Here is an 18,753-nt window from a genome sequence, read left to right on the forward strand (position 1 = left end):
TCCCAATTAAAACATTTTTTGTTTCTGGCAAAATCTCACTCTGAATAATTTCTGAAACTTCTTTTCAAAAAAAAAAACTGAAACTAACCATCAGGGCCGACGCTCCTGGAATCCTGCGAGCAGAAGCAGGGGCGACCGAGCGAGCAACCACCCACCTGAAAGCCCACGACGGCACGGCCACTAACCCGCCTCCGTCCCCTCGCGAGCGCCACCTCGCCCGCCACCACCGGCCCGCCCGAGCGCACCACGGCGGCACAACGGGCCCGGCTAAAACGAGGCAGGGCGCGCGCTTAAAATAGCCCGGCACGGCAGGTACCGCCCGCGCGCGCCCGCGCAGGCACCACCCGCTCCTGGCCTCTCTCTCTCTGCCCCCGCTCGTGGTGTGCTAGTGGCGCTGCTGCTGCTGTTGCTGTTCTTGGCGTCTGGTTGCAAACTTGCAATCCCCCCTCTTCTTCTCTCTACCGCGACCGGGAGGCGGTGGAGGGGAAAGGCCGGCGGGCGGGCGGGATGATGAAGATGCGGTGGTGGCGCGCCGACGCGTCGGAGGTGATGGCGGTGACGGCCATGGGCGTGTGGGAGGCCGTGCTCGCCGGCGGCGGGAGGAGGTTCATCAAGCGCAAGGACAGCGACGCCGGCGAGACAGGTTTCTTCAATTCGCATCTCCATCGTCGTCGTCGTCTTCTTCTTCTTCCTCTTCGTTTTATAATTTTCAGAATCATTTCCGCGGTTTTGGTGGGTTTGTTGGGTTGATAGGGAAGGGGGAAAAATTCTTCCTTGGTTCTTCGCCGTTGGTGTTCGTGCCAATTCGGTTTCCCTGTCCCTTTTCTCCGCATCCGAAGAGATCATTTAGGTTGTTGGTTTGGTGCGATTTGGTGAAATGCCGTGTAAAAACTGCTCCCGCTTTTTTTGCATTTGCAGTTACCGCCTTACTCGCTCGATTTGCTCAGAGCTGTTGCCACCTTTTGGAGATTTTGGTGCGGGAAATGGCATGAAAGATGCTCCCTTTTTCCTATCGTTCCCTGCGAACGGCAAAGGTGTTGCTCGGCATGTTCTGTTTGGATTCTTCAATTCGAACGCCGGGTTCGTCGGCATCATAGTCGATGCCCTTTTTTCAGTGCCATACGTGCCCGAGTGATGTTTTCTTGTTTCAGATTCCTACCATGTTTGGGATTTGAAGAACTTCATTTGCTATGTATGTTTCATTTAGGCATAGCTGAATACTTTCTTCCTCGTTGTGTGTTTCCCTTTCTCCCATAGATCCCAATACACTTCTTCGATGACTCATCATATTCCATGGTTGTTATCGATAGGACAAGGAACTAGGACATGCCATACTGATCTGTATCTCATAGTTTGTCCCCTCTGTTGCTTCCAACTTCTGCTGCCACATGTTCACTAATCAGCTGAACTTCTGCTGTCACTCCCCTGAAGTCCGCAACACGATGAATGGGTTTTTCCTGCAGGAAGGACAGACAGCATCAGTGTTTGGCATGCGAACTCGTCTATCTGACACGCCGGAAATACGGACTCATTGCTTGCCTTGTAGTAATGGTTTAGGAAACATGGATACTTTTCCCATAAAATACTGGCATCAATCGGTGACTAGAACTTATGTCCCATAAAAGTAAGGACCATAATCTGGCTCTGTGCTTATATGCTGTCTGCGGCTCATGGTACCAAAAAGTTTCTTTTTCTCCTTTTTGATACTAAATAGCCCTTTATGTTATTAAAAGAAAATCTTAATCTGTTCAAGACAATCTTGACCATGTTTTTATATTATGATGTCTATGAATACTGATTTAGTGTGAGTGACTGAATTGTGAGACATACTGTTGAATTTACCAGGCCGGGCACTAGAGGAGTTGCGGAGCTCCTTGTACAATGAAATGCATAGTTCAGAAAGCGCTAAACGCCAGCAGATGCGATTTTGTGGACCAAGTGTTTCATTGACATTCAATTTCGCTGTTGCTGTTGGGATCATCATGGCAAACAAAATGGTATGGCTTTTTCTCAAGATAAGTGATTGTACTTATGCCGTGCCATTGTTAGCTTTCAAGTAGTTTTACGGGTTATCTATTGTCTTGCAGGTGATGGGGAGTGTTGGATTTAAGTTCCCGATTGCGCTTTCGTTAATTCATTATGCAGTCGCATTTGTTCTAATGGCCACTCTTAAGACATTTTCCTTGTTACCTGTCGCCCCGCCGTCGAAATCCACTCCTTTCTCATCTATATTTGCTTTGGGTGCTGTAATGTCCCTCTCCACTGGGCTGGCCAACCTGAGCTTGAAGCATAATAGGTAAACCCGATTCTATTTGAAAGTTACAGTGAGGTATAGTTGCGAAGTATTTTAATATTGGTTCCATGCATACTCAGTATTTTTGCTATTCAGTGTAGGTTTCTATCAAATGGCTAAGATTGCTGTAACCCCAACAATTGTGGTAGCAGAATTCATGCTTTCCCAGAAGAAGGTTTCCACTCAGAAGGTATGTTTGATGCAACAAAATGTGTTTCACATTTTTTTTTTAATCTAACATGGTCCCAGAATAACTGATGTCTCCAATAAGCAAGCATAAAGTTGAAAGATTATATAATAAATTGCAGAGCGCATGCTTTTTCCTCCCTCTACCGGATGACCATTCACACAACCTGTGTGGGTGTATTTGCTTATGGGATTCCTAACTGATTTTTCTAATATTGCAGGCTATCACACTGGCAGTTGTATCATTTGGAGTGGCTGTAGCAACAGTTACCGATTTAGAGTTCAACTTCTTTGGCGCTTGTGTAGCATTAGCATGGATTGTCCCTAGTGCTGTGAATAAGATCTTTTGGTCAAGTTTGCAACAAAGTGGAAATTGGACCGCCCTCGCGTTAGTTCTGCCTTTTCTTCCCTTTACTCAGATTATTTGCTTAGTTTTTGTGACAGAACCGCCAAATTAAAACTCAAGTTAAGCTAAATGGCCATCATTTGAACACATCAGGCACATTTGGTTTAACGGTTTAATTTGACAGTCCTTTCGAAACCGACATTCCGATCGAAACAAACACCAGTAGTCCCACGCGAAGGTGAGCGCAGGCAGTACAAATATGACGAGTACATATAAATACGATTACAACACTGAGTGGAGTACACTAAGTTCTACAGACCTGGTTTAATTACACATGTAATATACAAGAGCAACTTTATTTTAAAACAAGACCAATATAGAAACCTGACGTCTATATTACACGAAGTGCCGTATCGAATCACACACTCAGCCCACGGTGTGTGATTTGGAAACTAGCAATGACTAAGCATCTGATCCGGCCACCTCCCAACCATCCGCGCCCAGCTGTATAAATTTAGCACAACACGGGCAGAAGTCTACATCTTGGGGTCCTGAAATAATAATGGTGGCAACAAACCCTGAGTATTCTAATACTCAGCAAGGCTTACCCGACCAGGGGTATACATAGCCCCTATATCTAGACATGTACGGCTTTCTGGCTCATAGTTGTTTTGCAGAAAAAGCATCTATAATTAAATCCTTACTTTCAATGTTTTAGCCTCATATTCTATGTAGAAAGACTCTCATCTAATGTTGGCCTAACTAAAACAATCATGTTGGAGCATTACAATAACAATTCGAAATAGTTCCATCATGTATCACTAATATTTCTAATACATTTCTACGTGGCGACAAAGAGATCAAGGCCCTCATAACCGCGAGACACGGCGAATCGATCCGATTTAACCTTGCAAGGTGGACCTAACCAACACGGCACGTATTTGCCCCGTCGGACAATACAAACCAACCATTCCCCTCCCCGCCCCGAACTACAGAACCGCCCCACCTACATATAGTCAGCCGGGCTCAACGAGAGACCACCAAAAGTAAACATATGCATCCCAATTCTCCGCGACTACCCGACTCGCCCTAAGGGGTGGTGATGAAGTTCTGTACTTTCGAAACAAGGCAGTACTCGGCTTACCGGTTTCGACTACCTCCTACTCCCGGCATGCGGTTAGTACAATTCAATCCCCGATCAGCACTGCCACAACGACCGGTCCTTGATCGACACAGGCGGAGCTAAGACAACCAGGAACCCTGTCCTGCTGCCATACCTAAACATCATCACTCTCCGCCCGGTCTCACAATTCCATATCACTTTCAATAACTCAGATACTGTAACATAACTATACATATAACTTTATATCTCGCGAGTAACTGGAAATTACTCGTCTTCTAAACATCCTATACCTCGCGAGTGACAAGCAGTCACCCGACTTCTATCGATACTTATTAAGCATAGCGTTACTATCGCCCTATACATACTAGTACAACTCAAGGAACTACGGATCATGCAACTAGGTTTCAAATCAACTCCTAAAACGTAATGCATAAGTAATAGTAACATATATGGATGTCATAATTTTAAAATACTAGGACATGCACCGGGGCTTGCCTGTGGGCTGCTGCTCAGAGCTAGTGTCCACTGGGCCTTGGGCCGGGTCGTCACGAAACGCCTGCGGGGCTGGCTCCGTCTGCTCCTGCGGCTCCGCGATCACCTCGTATACGACTTCCTCGGTCGCGGATTCTATATGCATGCATATGAGACAATGAGTAAAAGCAATCATGAATTTGCCATTAGAAGATAAACATTAACAAATTAACAATTTACATAAAAGGATACAAATATAGTGATAAATAACTTTAACCCTAAGTGCTAGGAACAATTAAAAGCTAAATTATCAATTAGAGCATGATTTATTATAAAACGAAATATGACTAACAAAGACATTATTATTTGCCTCTTATAATTTGCATAAAAATCTACATGTAAAATAAATATTATTATACCTATACACATAATTAAGTTTGGGTTACATATTATATTCATATACTAAACTAGGTCCTATGTGTATGAAAATTTTATGGTAGATCACTCATGTTTAAAGTAAGCTACTTCAAAAATTTCACAATTTTTAGATTAATAGATCTAGAGAAACTAATTAAGCAATACTAAACACAATCTAAATTTTTGTAGGGGTAAAAAGGTCATTTTGCCACTGTGGATATTTTTCCTCTATAGATCTTACTCTAACAAATCCAACAAAATTTATTTCATATTTTTCGCATTTTTCCTTGAATTTATACGGAATTTACAATTCACAGCCGAATTAAACACAAAATAAATAAAATCCCCCCCTTTTACCCCACTGACCAGCGGGCCCCACTGGTCAGTGGGAGGGGTTTCTTCCCCATCCGGCAGCGCACGCGCCGTGGCGTGCGGCGGCGCGCAGGCGCCAGGCCGAGCGGCCCGCGGCAGCGGCTGACCGGCGGCGGCACGCGCGGCGGCGCGGCTACAGCAGCGCCGTGGGGCCTGCGTGCGCGACCCAGAGCGGCGGGGTGGCCAGCGGCTGCGGCGCCCTAATGGCGGCGCGAAACAGGGGAAGCGGCGGTGCCCTTGTGCCGGCGGCGGCGGCGCCCTAGCGGCGGCGGAGCGGCGCGGTGAGCACCAGTGGTGTCGGGCTGCGCTGGTGCGCGCGCAAGGGTGGCGGGGGCGGCGCGCAGCGTGGTCCGCGGCGTACGGCGGCGGCAAGCACGGCGGCCGGCGGCGGCATGGCGTGGAACGCGCGTGGAAACCTCGCGAACGCGGAGGAACGTGGAGAGCATGAGCACCAGTGGCTCACCTAGGGTCGATTTGAGCCGTCAAGCGACGAAAACGATGGTCGGATGAGGGAGTTCGACGGCGACCAGAGCTCCGAGCGGCTTTAATGGCTGGCGGCCGGGAAACCTCCGATTTCCGATGAAGCAGGGGTCGTGGCTAGGATTGAAGGGGTTGGGAAGGTCGCTAGAGAGGTGGAGGAGCTTTGGGTGAAGTGGATTTGGAATTCGTGGAGCGGAGCTCGCGAATCGGTCCGACGAATGCGAGGAGCTTCAAGAGCCGTTCATGGCGAACGCAGGGAGGAGAAAGAGAGGAACGGGAGCGTGAACGAGAGTGAAGGCAGGTGGTGAGCTCGGGAGACGTCGTGGGCGACTTGGCGGCGTCACCGACGGCCGGGAAACCGGGATCGGGCTCCACGACGACACGCACGGCGGGGAGCTTCGGGAGACCGCCATTACTGCGACGTGCAGCACAGGAAGAAGTATGGGAGAGGGGAGGGAGAGACTGACATGTGGGGGCCACGTGTAAGATTTGATTTTTATTAAATCTCTAATTTTTGGATTGTTACAATCCTTCCCCCTAAAAGAAATCTCGTCCCGAGATTTAGGAGAAAAGTGCCGAATTGAAAGGAAGTCGGAAAATCATATACCTTGATATAATTGGAGCAACTCAGGACATTTGGATTGAACAAATTCCTCCGTTTCCCAGGTAGCTTCTCGCTCTGAGTGATTACTCCATTGTACCTTATAGAAATTGCTGGTTTGATTTCGAGTGACCCGAGTCTTGTGATCAACAATTTTCACTGGATGCTCTGGATAGACAAGATCGGGCTCCACTTGTAACTTTTCTATGTCCATTATCTTGTCTGGAACACGGAGGCATTTCCTGAGCTGGGAGACATGGAATATATTATGAACTGCGGATAATTGGGCAGGAAGTTCCAAGCGATATGCTACTGGCCCACATTGTTCAATGATAGGAAAAGGCCCAACAAAGCGAGGGGCGAGCTTTCCCTTCACACCGAACCGTTGGACTCCTCTCATTGGAGATACCCGTAAATAGGCATGATCCCCCACTTGGAATGAGATCGATTGACGTTTCTTGTCCGCATAGCTTTTCTGCCTGGATTGGGCTATCTTTAAGTTCTCCTGTATAACCCGGACTTGTTCTTCTGCCTCACTGACCATATCAGGGCCGAATACATTTCTTTCACCGGCTTCTGACCAATTCAATGGAGTTCTACACCTTCGTCCATATAATGCCTCAAAAGGAGCCATCCTGATGCTCTCTTGATAGCTATTATTATAAGCGAACTCAGCTAAGGGTAGAGATTCATCCCACTTCTGACTGTAGGTGAGTGCACATGCTCTAAGCATATCCTCCAGAATCTGGTTAATTCTCTCTGTCTGACCATCTGTCTGAGGATGATAGGCCGAACTACGGATCAGTTGAGTGCCCAGAGCGGCGTGAAAGTGCTCCCAGAACCGGGCAATGAACTGAGTGCCCCGGTCCGAAATAATTGTCTTTGGAATCCCATGAAGACTCACAATACGGTCCATATACAGCTGAGCGTATTGTTTCGCTGTATGTGTGGTCTTTACCGGTAGAAAATGGGCCGACTTGGTGAGGCGATCCACAATAACCCATATCGAGTCATACCCCTTGGAAGTTTTGGGTAAGCCGACTATGAAATCCATACTGATGTCCTCCCATTTCCAGGATGGAATACTCAAAGGCTGAAGAGGACCTGCTGCTTTCAAATGGCTCGCTTTGACCCTTCTACAGGTGTCACATTCAGACACATATTTAGCAATTTCCCGTTTCATTCTCGTCCACCAAAATCGTTGCTTCAAATCTTGATACATTTTATTACTGCCCGGGTGGATAGAATACCTAGAGAGATGAGCTTCATCAAAGATTTGTTTTCGGAGCTCTAAATCTTTAGGTACCACCAAACGATCCTTGAACCATAGAATTCCAGCCTCATCTAAATGAAAACAATTCACCCTCGGGTCATTTTCTGTAAGTCTTTGGCGAATCTTTTCCATCCCGACATTATGTTTTTGAGCAGAAATAATCCGATCTCGAAGAGTTGGTGAAAGGACTAAATTATCAAGACTGCCTTGTGTGATGATCCCCAAGTTTAACTTTTCCAGTTCATAACAAAGGGTCTCATTGAAAGGCACAATAGACAGGCAGTTGCACTGAGCCTTGCGGCTTAAAGCATCTGCAACCACATTGGCCTTACCCGGGTGATAATGAATCTCCAAATCATAATCCTTAATCAATTCCAACCATCGCCTTTGACGTAGATTTAGCTCATTCTGGGTGAAAATATACTTGAGACTTTTATGGTCCGTATATATATGAACAGGATTGCCCAGAAGATAATGACGCCAGATCTTCAAAGCATGAACCACTGCTGCTAGTTCTAAATCATGAGTGGCATAATTTTCCTCATGTCGCCGGAGTGCTCTGGAAGCATAAGCAATTACTCGACGGTCTTGCATGAGGACACAACCTAAACCCGTACCTGATGCATCACAATATACATCAAAGGTTCGAGTAATATCAGGTTGGGCTAAAACAGGGGCAGATGTCAATAGTTTCCTCAAGGTCAGAAAAGCCTGATCACATTTATCGTTCCAATTAAATTTCACCCCTTTCTTGAGCAACTCAGTCATGGGCTTAGCAATTTTTGAAAAATCCGGAACAAACCGCCGGTAATATCCTGCTAGCCCAAGAAAACTCCGAATTTCCGGAACAGATGTAGGTGCTTCCCAATTCAAAACATCTTGGATTTTACTAGGGTCAACAGAAATTCCATTCTCTGATATGACATGACCCAGAAATGGAACCTCCTTTAGCCAAAACTCACACTTGGTGAATTTGGCATACAACTTGTGTTCCCGAAGACGCTGGAGAACAATGCGAAGATGCTCAGCATGTTCTTCTTCATTCTTGGAATATATAAGAATGTCGTCAATGAAAACCACGACAAACTTATCTAACTCGGGCATAAACACCGAGTTCATGAGATACATGAAATGAGCCGGGGCATTCGTCAATCCAAATGACATAACGAGGTATTCATAAAGCCCATATCGTGTGGAGAAAGCCGTCTTTGGGATATCTTCGAGCCTAATCTTTATTTGATGATAGCCCGATCGAAGATCAATTTTGGAGAATACCTTGGCCCCGACTAACTGATCAAACAAAATATCAATTCGGGGAAGTGGATATTTATTTTTGATAGTGACAGCATTCAAAGGCCGATAGTCCACACACAACCTGAGGCTTTGATCTTTCTTTTTAACAAAGAGCGCTGGACAGCCCCAAGGTGAAGTGCTAGGACGGATATAACCCTTATCAAGCAACTCCTGCAATTGCTTCTTTAGTTCTGCTAACTCATTGGGTGGCATACGATAAGGTCTTCTAGCAATTGGTGCCGTTCCCGGTTGCAATTCAATGGCAAACTCTATCTTACGGTCAGGTGGCATGCCTGGTAAGTCATCCGGAAAAACATCCGGGTATTCACACACCACTGGTATTTCAACCAGACTTTTGGCCTTAACCTGATTCACCGTATGAGTTAAAGACGCATGGTTCATGAGATGCAAGGCCATAGAACCATGGGTGGTAGAATTGATGTGCACAGTTTGCGAAAGAGTGTCCAATAGAACTCCGTGTAATTTCATCCAATTCATGCCAAGTATAATATCCACTCTCTGAGCTGGTAACAAGATCAAATGAGTGGTAAAAACTTTTTCTTGGAGCTGCAAAGGTACTTGTTTAGCAGTTTGATTCGTTATTAATGGCCCTCCGGGTGAATGAATATTGTATGATATCGCCATGCTTTCTATCTCCAACCCAAGTCTCATAGCACACTCTTTACTAATAAATGTGTGTGATGCACCCGAATCAAATAATATGGTAACAGGGTGATTATGAACTGAAAACATACCCGCCATCACTTGAGCTCCCTCAGGAACATCCTCTAGCGTGGTATAATGCACGCGTCCTGGCTTGAAATGAGCCACTTTCGGCTTCTGATTGTGCTGATTAGAACCCTGAACTTGTTTAGGTGGCATAGGGCATTCACGTGCAAAATGACCAACTTGACCACAGTTGTAACAGGGAGGAAAATTAGGGCGTACACCCTGCGGCTGCACCCACGTCTTCTGCACATTCTGCTGAGGCACCGGAGATCTGGCTACCCCTTGAGGCTGTGGGTACTGATGTGGTCTATATCCCGACTGGTACTGTGTTGGCCGATAACCCGACTGCTGTTGTGGAGGCCGATATGTGGCCTGATACTGTACTGGTCGGTACACCGGCCGATGCTGATAAGGTGCACGAGGGGGTCCGGTCTGAATTATACGAAACCTCTGGTTTGCTTGACTAGAAGATCCACCCACCGGTGCCTTCCTCTTTTTCTCTGCTTGGTGAGCTATACGGGCGTCCTCTTGAGTGATAGCCCCATTGACCAGCTCACTAAAAGTGTTGAATTTGAACATGATCAAGCGCTCCTGGAGCTTGCTGCTAAGCCCCTGCCTGAAACATGCTTGTTTCTTTTCATCTGTTTCCACATGATATCCAGCATATTGAGACAAGGTGTTGAAGGCTTGCGCGTATTGCGTCACAGTATTATTGCCCTGTTTAAGAGCCAAAAACTCATTGAGCTTCCTGCGAATCACCCCTGCAGGGATATGATGTGCCCTGAAAGCTTCCTTGAACTCATCCCAAGAAAACCGAGTGCCAGCAGGGAACATAGCTACGTGATTATCCCACCACGTACGTGCAGGACCTCTGAGCTGCTGAGCTGCAAATGATGCCTTGTCATTGTCATCATACTGATATAGAGTGAACTTGGACTCAATGGTCCGGAGCCAACTGTCAGCTTCCAGTGGCTCATCCGCCTTATGGAAAAGCGGTGGCTGAGTGCCCAAGAACTCCTGATACCCAGGGACAGGCGGCTGGTGATGATTATGATTTCCATGCCGCGGTGCAGCACCCTGATGAACGAGCTGACGGAGCAGCTCCGTCTGTTCATCGCGCCCAGTCAACATGGCCGCGATTGCCTCAACCAAATTGGGAGGCGGTGGCAGCGCATTAGCACTATTGGGCGCAGAGGAGTCATTATCGGTGTTCGGCATTCTGCAATTAATCATGAATTGATTAGTCCCAATACCTTGATTAAATTAAATAATCATGATAGCAACTAATATTCAATTCATGAAAAATGCTGAATTTAGAACACCGATTAAATAACTCAACAATTGTATCGCCACTTTTATGGCCCAAAATGGGAATAAGAATAACTGGATCATGCATGAGGGAGGTAAAACCATTTTTGCATCAACTAGTGAATACAAAATAGGCCCCAACAAAATCTCAATATCACAAATCTTCGCGGTATAAATTTGACAGTATATCCCAAACTATACGTCCAAAAATTCATAACTTTTGCAAGTGAGTGGTTATCGGAATACTCTACAACTTTTGTATAACGCGCGTTTACCGCATGGACTGTCTTCACGAATTTTTACGTACTAAACTTCGGAATTACCATAAGTCGAACGCTAAAATGATATTTTACAATGGGATTACACACCTACAAACTCAGTCCAAACATATACAAACCATCGTCCTATCTTACATCAGAGTTATTCTATCATACTACAAGATCTAGTTGTCTCTCATACATTTACCAAACTACAATACTATGTCAACCCTAACTACATCCAAAGTCCAACTACTCAACGCGGCGGCTGGTACTCAAAGACACGCTCAACCTCGATCCCACGCGCGCGTAGCTCCTCCTGCAGGCGTCCCACGTTCTGCTCGTTCACTAAGATGGCTGTGGACCCTGCCTGAGGTGGAACGTCGTTCTGACCGACGGAACTCGCTGCATCAGACATCTCCTGAGGCCCAACTCCTGACTCAACACCTGACACCTGAGGTGGTGGCTCAGGTGGGGCTGCGGCCTGCTGCTGCTGAAGCTGCAACTGGTGCACGTTCCCTAGTGCAACCTGAAGCGCGTCCTGCAAGTGGTCAGCTAGAGCCTCCTGGTCGTCCACCTGCTCAGTCAACTCCTCAATCTGCTGAGCCTGCTCCGCTAGCTGCTCTGTCTGCTCCGCTAGCTGCTGTGACTGCTCCTCTAGCTGCTGTGACTGCTCCAAAATCTGCTGAGCCTGCTCAACTATCCTCTGCTCCTGCTCCCAGAACTGCTGTGCCAACCCCACTACCTGCTGACTCTGCTCTGCGAGCTGCTGGCTCTGTCCTAAGATCTGCTGAGTCTGCTCCTGTGCTGTAGCGTGGGCTGTCCGGAGTCCCTGCCGGTAGAGTGTGTTCTCACTCCTAAACTGGTCGCACACCCCCAACATACCGGCGGCGTAGCGGGCGATCCTGGCCAAAGCTGGGACGTGGCCTGGAAGAGTAGAGTCCAACAGAAGAGAGAACCGCTGCCTCGAGTACTCAGAAGTCACTCTGACAGGAAAACCAACCGTCGAAGCAGAGTAACTCGCAAAAATGGGCTCCTGCTCACAAAACTGGGTAATAGCCATCGCAGCTGCACGATCCCAGACGCTCAAAATCTCAGCACCCTCAGTGTGCACCTCCCAAGGGTCTGACGGAAAGAGACCGAGGCGTGCCGGAACTCGCAGGCGAGCCTCCCAACCAGAGATGGCCCCCTCGGAAGACACGCGACCGTAGTACTGGGGAGGCTCGGTGTGGCCAAACTCCTGGAGCACCTCCCACAGCAACACGGGAAGGCCCTCACGGTGAAGACAAGTGGAACGCACCCACCCGTCCTCGTCAAAGTGGAAGTCCGACAAGGCTGCCATCTGCGAAAAACGCCGACAGCGGTAAGGAACATTCCCAAAAGAAAATACAAACTCATAACTTATAAAACGGTAAATACTTACAACACTCTGGAAAAACAAAACTCTTTTAATTTCAAACTTCCAACAAAAGTTCACAACCCAAATCACTCACTAACCCACTATTATAATGCAATGAATGGTATTATGCATGATCGTCCTACGTCGCCCTTCCAACAAAATTTGCCGACAATAATAGGGCAATATACGTGAGCTTTCGGTGGCAACATACGCTCTCAATTATATAATCGATTTCTACACGCCTTAACTTACGCGTTCGTTTGTTAGTGTACCTGCAGAAAGCACATGATATACAGATATATGCATATATCCACGACTGGACCCTTCGTGCCAGCACACACGAACGGCCCCCATGTGTCCTACGCCACATGGGTAACGCATATGCAGTTGCCCACATATTCACACATACATCACCATCCACTATAGAGATGGCGCCCATGCGTTTAACACTGCATGGACAGCGTTGCATACGTTACCGAGGCAACGTATTCACTTCCCGTACAAATCGCCTTACGGGACACCCAAGGGTAAACGTGTCCCAAGGTACACGGTCATAACCAATCGCATGACAGATTTACATCTCGTAACATTGCCTTACGAGATGGCCGTGATTGCAATCACACGGTGGGAAGTCCGCACTCCATATCAGGCGGCAGATAGCGACAGGCTCATTTGAATGGAGCCTTATCACCTCCTCGTATGCTCATCATACGGGACCCGCGCACGTATGAAACACGTGGGCTATTCTAAGGACTACCAAGAATGCTCACCTTGCTTACCTCAGCGTAGGTGCGTCGTTACAATATTAAGTAAGGGTTGTGCAAGAAATTAAGGTTTAACCGAAAGAAATGTGCTGGAAGTCAGTGAATATAAATATTGCCACCAATTTATAAATAACCAAATACTATATAGGGCTTAATACGGATTTCATCGTAAAGCGCGACTGAAACGACTTTCCTCATACCCCAGAAATTCGTTTTTAATTTTGAAAGTCTAGAAAATAGTCACATCCGTACCACCCCTGGTGTATTTCGGCTCTGATACCAGCTGTGACAGAACCGCCAAATTAAAACTCAAGTTAAGCTAAATGGCCATCATTTGAACACATCAGGCACATTTGGTTTAACGGTTTAATTTGACAGTCCTTTCGAAACCGACATTCCGATCGAAACAAACACCAGTAGTCCCACGCGAAGGTGAGCGCAGGCAGTACAAATATGACGAGTACATATAAATACGATTACAACACTGAGTGGAGTACACTAAGTTCTACAGACCTGGTTTAATTACACATGTAATATACAAGAGCAACTTTATTTTAAAACAAGACCAATATAGAAACCTGACGTCTATATTACACGAAGTGCCGTATCGAATCACACACTCAGCCCACGGTGTGTGATTTGGAAACTAGCAATGACTAAGCATCTGATCCGGCTACCTCCCAACCATCCGCGCCCAGCTGTATAAATTTAGCACAACACGGGCAGAAGTCTACATCTTGGGGTCCTGAAATAATAATGGTGGCAACAAACCCTGAGTATTCTAATACTCAGCAAGGCTTACCCGACCAGGGGTATACATAGCCCCTATATCTAGACATGTACGGCTTTCTGGCTCATAGTTGTTTTGCAGAAAAAGCATCTATAATTAAATCCTTACTTTCAATGTTTTAGCCTCATATTCTATGTAGAAAGACTCTCATCTAATGTTGGCCTAACTAAAACAATCATGTTGGAGCATTACAATAACAATTCGAAATAGTTCCATCATGTATCACTAATATTTCTAATACATTTCTACGTGGCGACAAAGAGATCAAGGCCCTCATAACCGCGAGACACGGCGAATCGATCCGATTTAACCTTGCAAGGTGGACCTAACCAACACGGCACGTATTTGCCCCGTCGGACAATACAAACCAACCATTCCCCTCCCCGCCCCGAACTACAGAACCGCCCCACCTACATATAGTCAGCCGGGCTCAACGAGAGACCACCAAAAGTAAACATATGCATCCCAATTCTCCGCGACTACCCGACTCGCCCTAAGGGGTGGTGATGAAGTTCTGTACTTTCGAAACAAGGCAGTACTCGGCTTACCGGTTTCGACTACCTCCTACTCCCGGCATGCGGTTAGTACAATTCAATCCCCGATCAGCACTGCCACAACGACCGGTCCTTGATCGACACAGGCGGAGCTAAGACAACCAGGAACCCTGTCCTGCTGCCATACCTAAACATCATCACTCTCCGCCCGGTCTCACAATTCCATATCACTTTCAATAACTCAGATACTGTAACATAACTATACATATAACTTTATATCTCGCGAGTAACTGGAAATTACTCGTCTTCTAAACATCCTATACCTCGCGAGTGACAAGCAGTCACCCGACTTCTATCGATACTTATTAAGCATAGCGTTACTATCGCCCTATACATACTAGTACAACTCAAGGAACTACGGATCATGCAACTAGGTTTCAAATCAACTCCTAAAACGTAATGCATAAGTAATAGTAACATATATGGATGTCATAATTTTAAAATACTAGGACATGCACCGGGGCTTGCCTGTGGGCTGCTGCTCAGAGCTAGTGTCCACTGGGCCTTGGGCCGGGTCGTCACGAAACGCCTGCGGGGCTGGCTCCGTCTGCTCCTGCGGCTCCGCGATCACCTCGTATACGACTTCCTCGGTCGCGGATTCTATATGCATGCATATGAGACAATGAGTAAAAGCAATCATGAATTTGCCATTAGAAGATAAACATTAACAAATTAACAATTTACATAAAAGGATACAAATATAGTGATAAATAACTTTAACCCTAAGTGCTAGGAACAATTAAAAGCTAAATTATCAATTAGAGCATGATTTATTATAAAACGAAATATGACTAACAAAGACATTATTATTTGCCTCTTATAATTTGCATAAAAATCTACATGTAAAATAAATATTATTATACCTATACACATAATTAAGTTTGGGTTACATATTATATTCATATACTAAACTAGGTCCTATGTGTATGAAAATTTTATGGTGGATCACTCATGTTTAAAGTAAGCTACTTCAAAAATTTCACAATTTTTAGATTAATAGATCTAGAGAAACTAATTAAGCAATACTAAACACAATCTAAATTTTTGTAGGGGTAAAAAGGTCATTTTGCCACTGTGGATATTTTTCCTCTATAGATCTTACTCTAACAAATCCAACAAAATTTATTTCATATTTTTCGCATTTTTCCTTGAATTTATACGGAATTTACAATTCACAGCCGAATTAAACACAAAATAAATAAAATCCCCCCCTTTTACCCCACTGACCAGCGGGCCCCACTGGTCAGTGGGAGGGGTTTCTTCCCCATCCGGCAGCGCACGCGCCGTGGCGTGCGGCGGCGCGCAGGCGCCAGGCCGAGCGGCCCGCGGCAGCGGCTGACCGGCGGCGGCACGCGCGGCGGCGCGGCTACAGCAGCGCCGTGGGGCCCGCGTGCGCGACCCAGAGCGGCGGGGTGGCCAGCGGCTGCGGCGCCCTAACGGCGGCGCGAAACAGGGGAAGCGGCGGCGCCCTTGTGCCGGCGGCGGCGGCGCCCTAGCGGCGGCGGAGCGGCGCGGTGAGCACCAGTGGTGTCGGGCTGCGCTGGTGCGCGCGCAAGGGTGGCGGGGGCGGCGCGCAGCGTGGTCCGCGGCGTACGGCGGCGGCAAGCACGGCGGCCGGCGGCGGCATGGCGTGGAACGCGCGTGGAAACCTCGCGAACGCGGAGGAACGTGGAGAGCATGAGCACCAGTGGCTCACCTAGGGTCGATTTGAGCCGTCAAGCGACGAAAACGATGGTCGGATGAGGGAGTTCGACGGCGACCAGAGCTCCGAGCGGCTTTAATGGCTGGCGGCCGGGAAACCTCCGATTTCCGATGAAGCAGGGGTCGTGGCTAGGATTGAAGGGGTTGGGAAGGTCGCTAGAGAGGTGGAGGAGCTTTGGGTGAAGTGGATTTGGAATTCGTGGAGCGGAGCTCGCGAATCGGTCCGACGAATGCGAGGAGCTTCAAGAGCCGTTCATGGCGAACGCAGGGAGGAGAAAGAGAGGAACGGGAGCGTGAACGAGAGTGAAGGCAGGTGGCGAGCTCGGGAGACGTCGTGGGCGACTTGGCGGCGTCACCGACGGCCGGGAAACCGGGATCGGGCTCCACGACGACACGCACGGCGGGGAGCTTCGGGAGACCGCCATTACTGCGACGTGCAGCACAGGAAGAAGTATGGGAGAGGGGAGGGAGAGACTGACATGTGGGGGCCACGTGTAAGATTTGATTTTTATTAAATCTCTAATTTTTGGATTGTTACAGTTTTCCTGTAACTAAGATCGTACATTATTGATCCAGGCTGATGTGGAAGACTACTCCAATTACGATATTTTTCTTATTGACATTGATGCCTTTGTTGGATCCCCCGGGTTTGTTGTTGTTCAGTTGGAATTTCAGAAACAGCTGTGCTATTATCATCTCTGCGCTGTTTGGTTTCCTTCTTCAGTGGTCTGGTGCTTTGGCACTCGGGTGAGTTATGCCATTGCTTTATTTTGCATATTTCACTCGAATTGCCATTTCTTCATCCAAGTTTTGACAAGTCAATACTGGACGAATGTAATTGGCTAATTGCTGATGCACAAATAGAAGTAGACAAAAATATGCGTGGCCGCTTGTTTTCCCTAGGCAAAATGTACCTAGCAGTTTTGGCTTCTTGGTTGGATAGTGGCTTATAAAAATGACTTAATAATTTTTTTCGAGCAATGACTTAATAAAATTTGCAAATCTTCCCACTTAATTTCTTCGTACTTCAACCCAAAAAGAATCTACTACTGATTGTAGCTTGTATCAATAATTTACATTAAGTTCTTTTGGGTTTACTCAGAAACACATTATTCTTGGAAGAAAGAAACTTAAAACATGCCTTTCTTTCCTAAAATCGTCACCATCAACCTGCAAAAAGCATCAATTTTCAATAAGACTTTTCCACTGTACGGGTATTGGCAACTGCGCCATCACAAACAAATTGAAAAAACTAAGGATCAATTAACTTGCAACCTTTTCCATCAGGAGATAAGGAAATCGATGCCGCAAAATCATGTCGTCCTTGGCCATGTAACCATGATGCCATCTAGGTGATATTAGGTCCACAAGTGACTAATTCATTTTGTACTGCTTCAGTGCGACGTCAGCTTTGTCCCACGTTGTGCTGGGCCAGTTCAAGACCATCGTCATCATGCTCTCCGGCTACCTGATCTTCGGCTCCGACCCTGGGATCACCAGCATCTGCGGAGCTGTGGTCGCGCTCGGCGGCATGTCGTTCTACACCTACCTGGGTCTGAAGAAAGACTCGGCGACCAGCGGCAAGAAAGCGCCGTCGAGACAGAACTCCTTCATGGCGAAGCCTAAAGTCGCTGCAGACAATGATAGCGCGGATTCAGAACAAGAAGATAACGTTTAGGTTGGGAAACTGTCATGTAGGTGATTTCGTCACCGCCCTGATCCGTGTGCTCGGTTAATCTCTGTTTGTTGTAATCGGTCGGTGACCGAATCCATTGTACATAAAAGAACATGTAGTATCATTCTTGATGGTTTACGGATTGTCGTCTAATGCTATACATTAGTGGCAAGGAGGTAGGGTCACTGCTGGTGCTGGGGGTCCAAGTGTGAATGATGGATGCTGCTTTGCTGGACAGTTGAGAGTTGAGAGGTACTAGCTGCTCCTAATTTGTACCCTTTGACATTCGTGCAGCGTTCGCGGGTGGTTTCTTTTGACTCCTCTCCCAGATTTGTGGCGGTGTAGTGTTTTGTCGTGTGCGTTGTTTGTGTGTGTTGTCTGTGTGGTGATGGTATTCGCTTTGGCGGGTTATGTACGAATACTTCTTCTTCTTATATGATGTGGCAGTGCTCTTGCCTTTAATTAAAAAAAATACATTCGTGCAGCAATTCATGCCAATGTACACCTGATCTCCAAGTGATCTTTAGGAATTTCAAATGCGTCTTCTTCTTATATGATATGGCAGTGCTCTTGCCTTTATTTCAAAAAAAAAACATTCGTGCAGCAATTCATGCCAATCTACACCTGATCTCCCAGTGATCTTTGGGAATTTCAAATGCGTCTCTGTTCCTTCTTCCTTGACGTCGACCACCGGTTTACAATGATGCAGCTCCGACGAATT

At 46.8% G+C, this 18,753-nt stretch overlaps 1 protein-coding gene across 1 annotated transcript; it reads left to right on the forward strand.

Moving 5' to 3' along the window:
- The first annotated feature begins 337 nt into the window (after positions 1-337).
- LOC120657082 (nucleotide-sugar uncharacterized transporter 2-like) lies at positions 338-18,349 on the forward strand. The gene is made up of 7 exons (XM_039935336.1): positions 338-643; positions 1,846-1,997; positions 2,088-2,296; positions 2,390-2,483; positions 2,701-2,867; positions 16,934-17,104; positions 17,756-18,349. The coding sequence occupies exons 1-7, from the start codon at positions 508-510 to the stop codon at positions 18,033-18,035; spliced, it is 1,209 nt and encodes a 402-aa protein (XP_039791270.1). The 5' UTR covers positions 338-507; the 3' UTR covers positions 18,036-18,349.
- Positions 18,350-18,753: the final 404 nt, after the last annotated feature.

Source organism: Panicum virgatum, chromosome 1N, assembly GCF_016808335.1.
Source record: "Panicum virgatum strain AP13 chromosome 1N, P.virgatum_v5, whole genome shotgun sequence".
Classification (NCBI taxonomy): Eukaryota; Viridiplantae; Streptophyta; class Magnoliopsida; order Poales; family Poaceae; genus Panicum; species Panicum virgatum.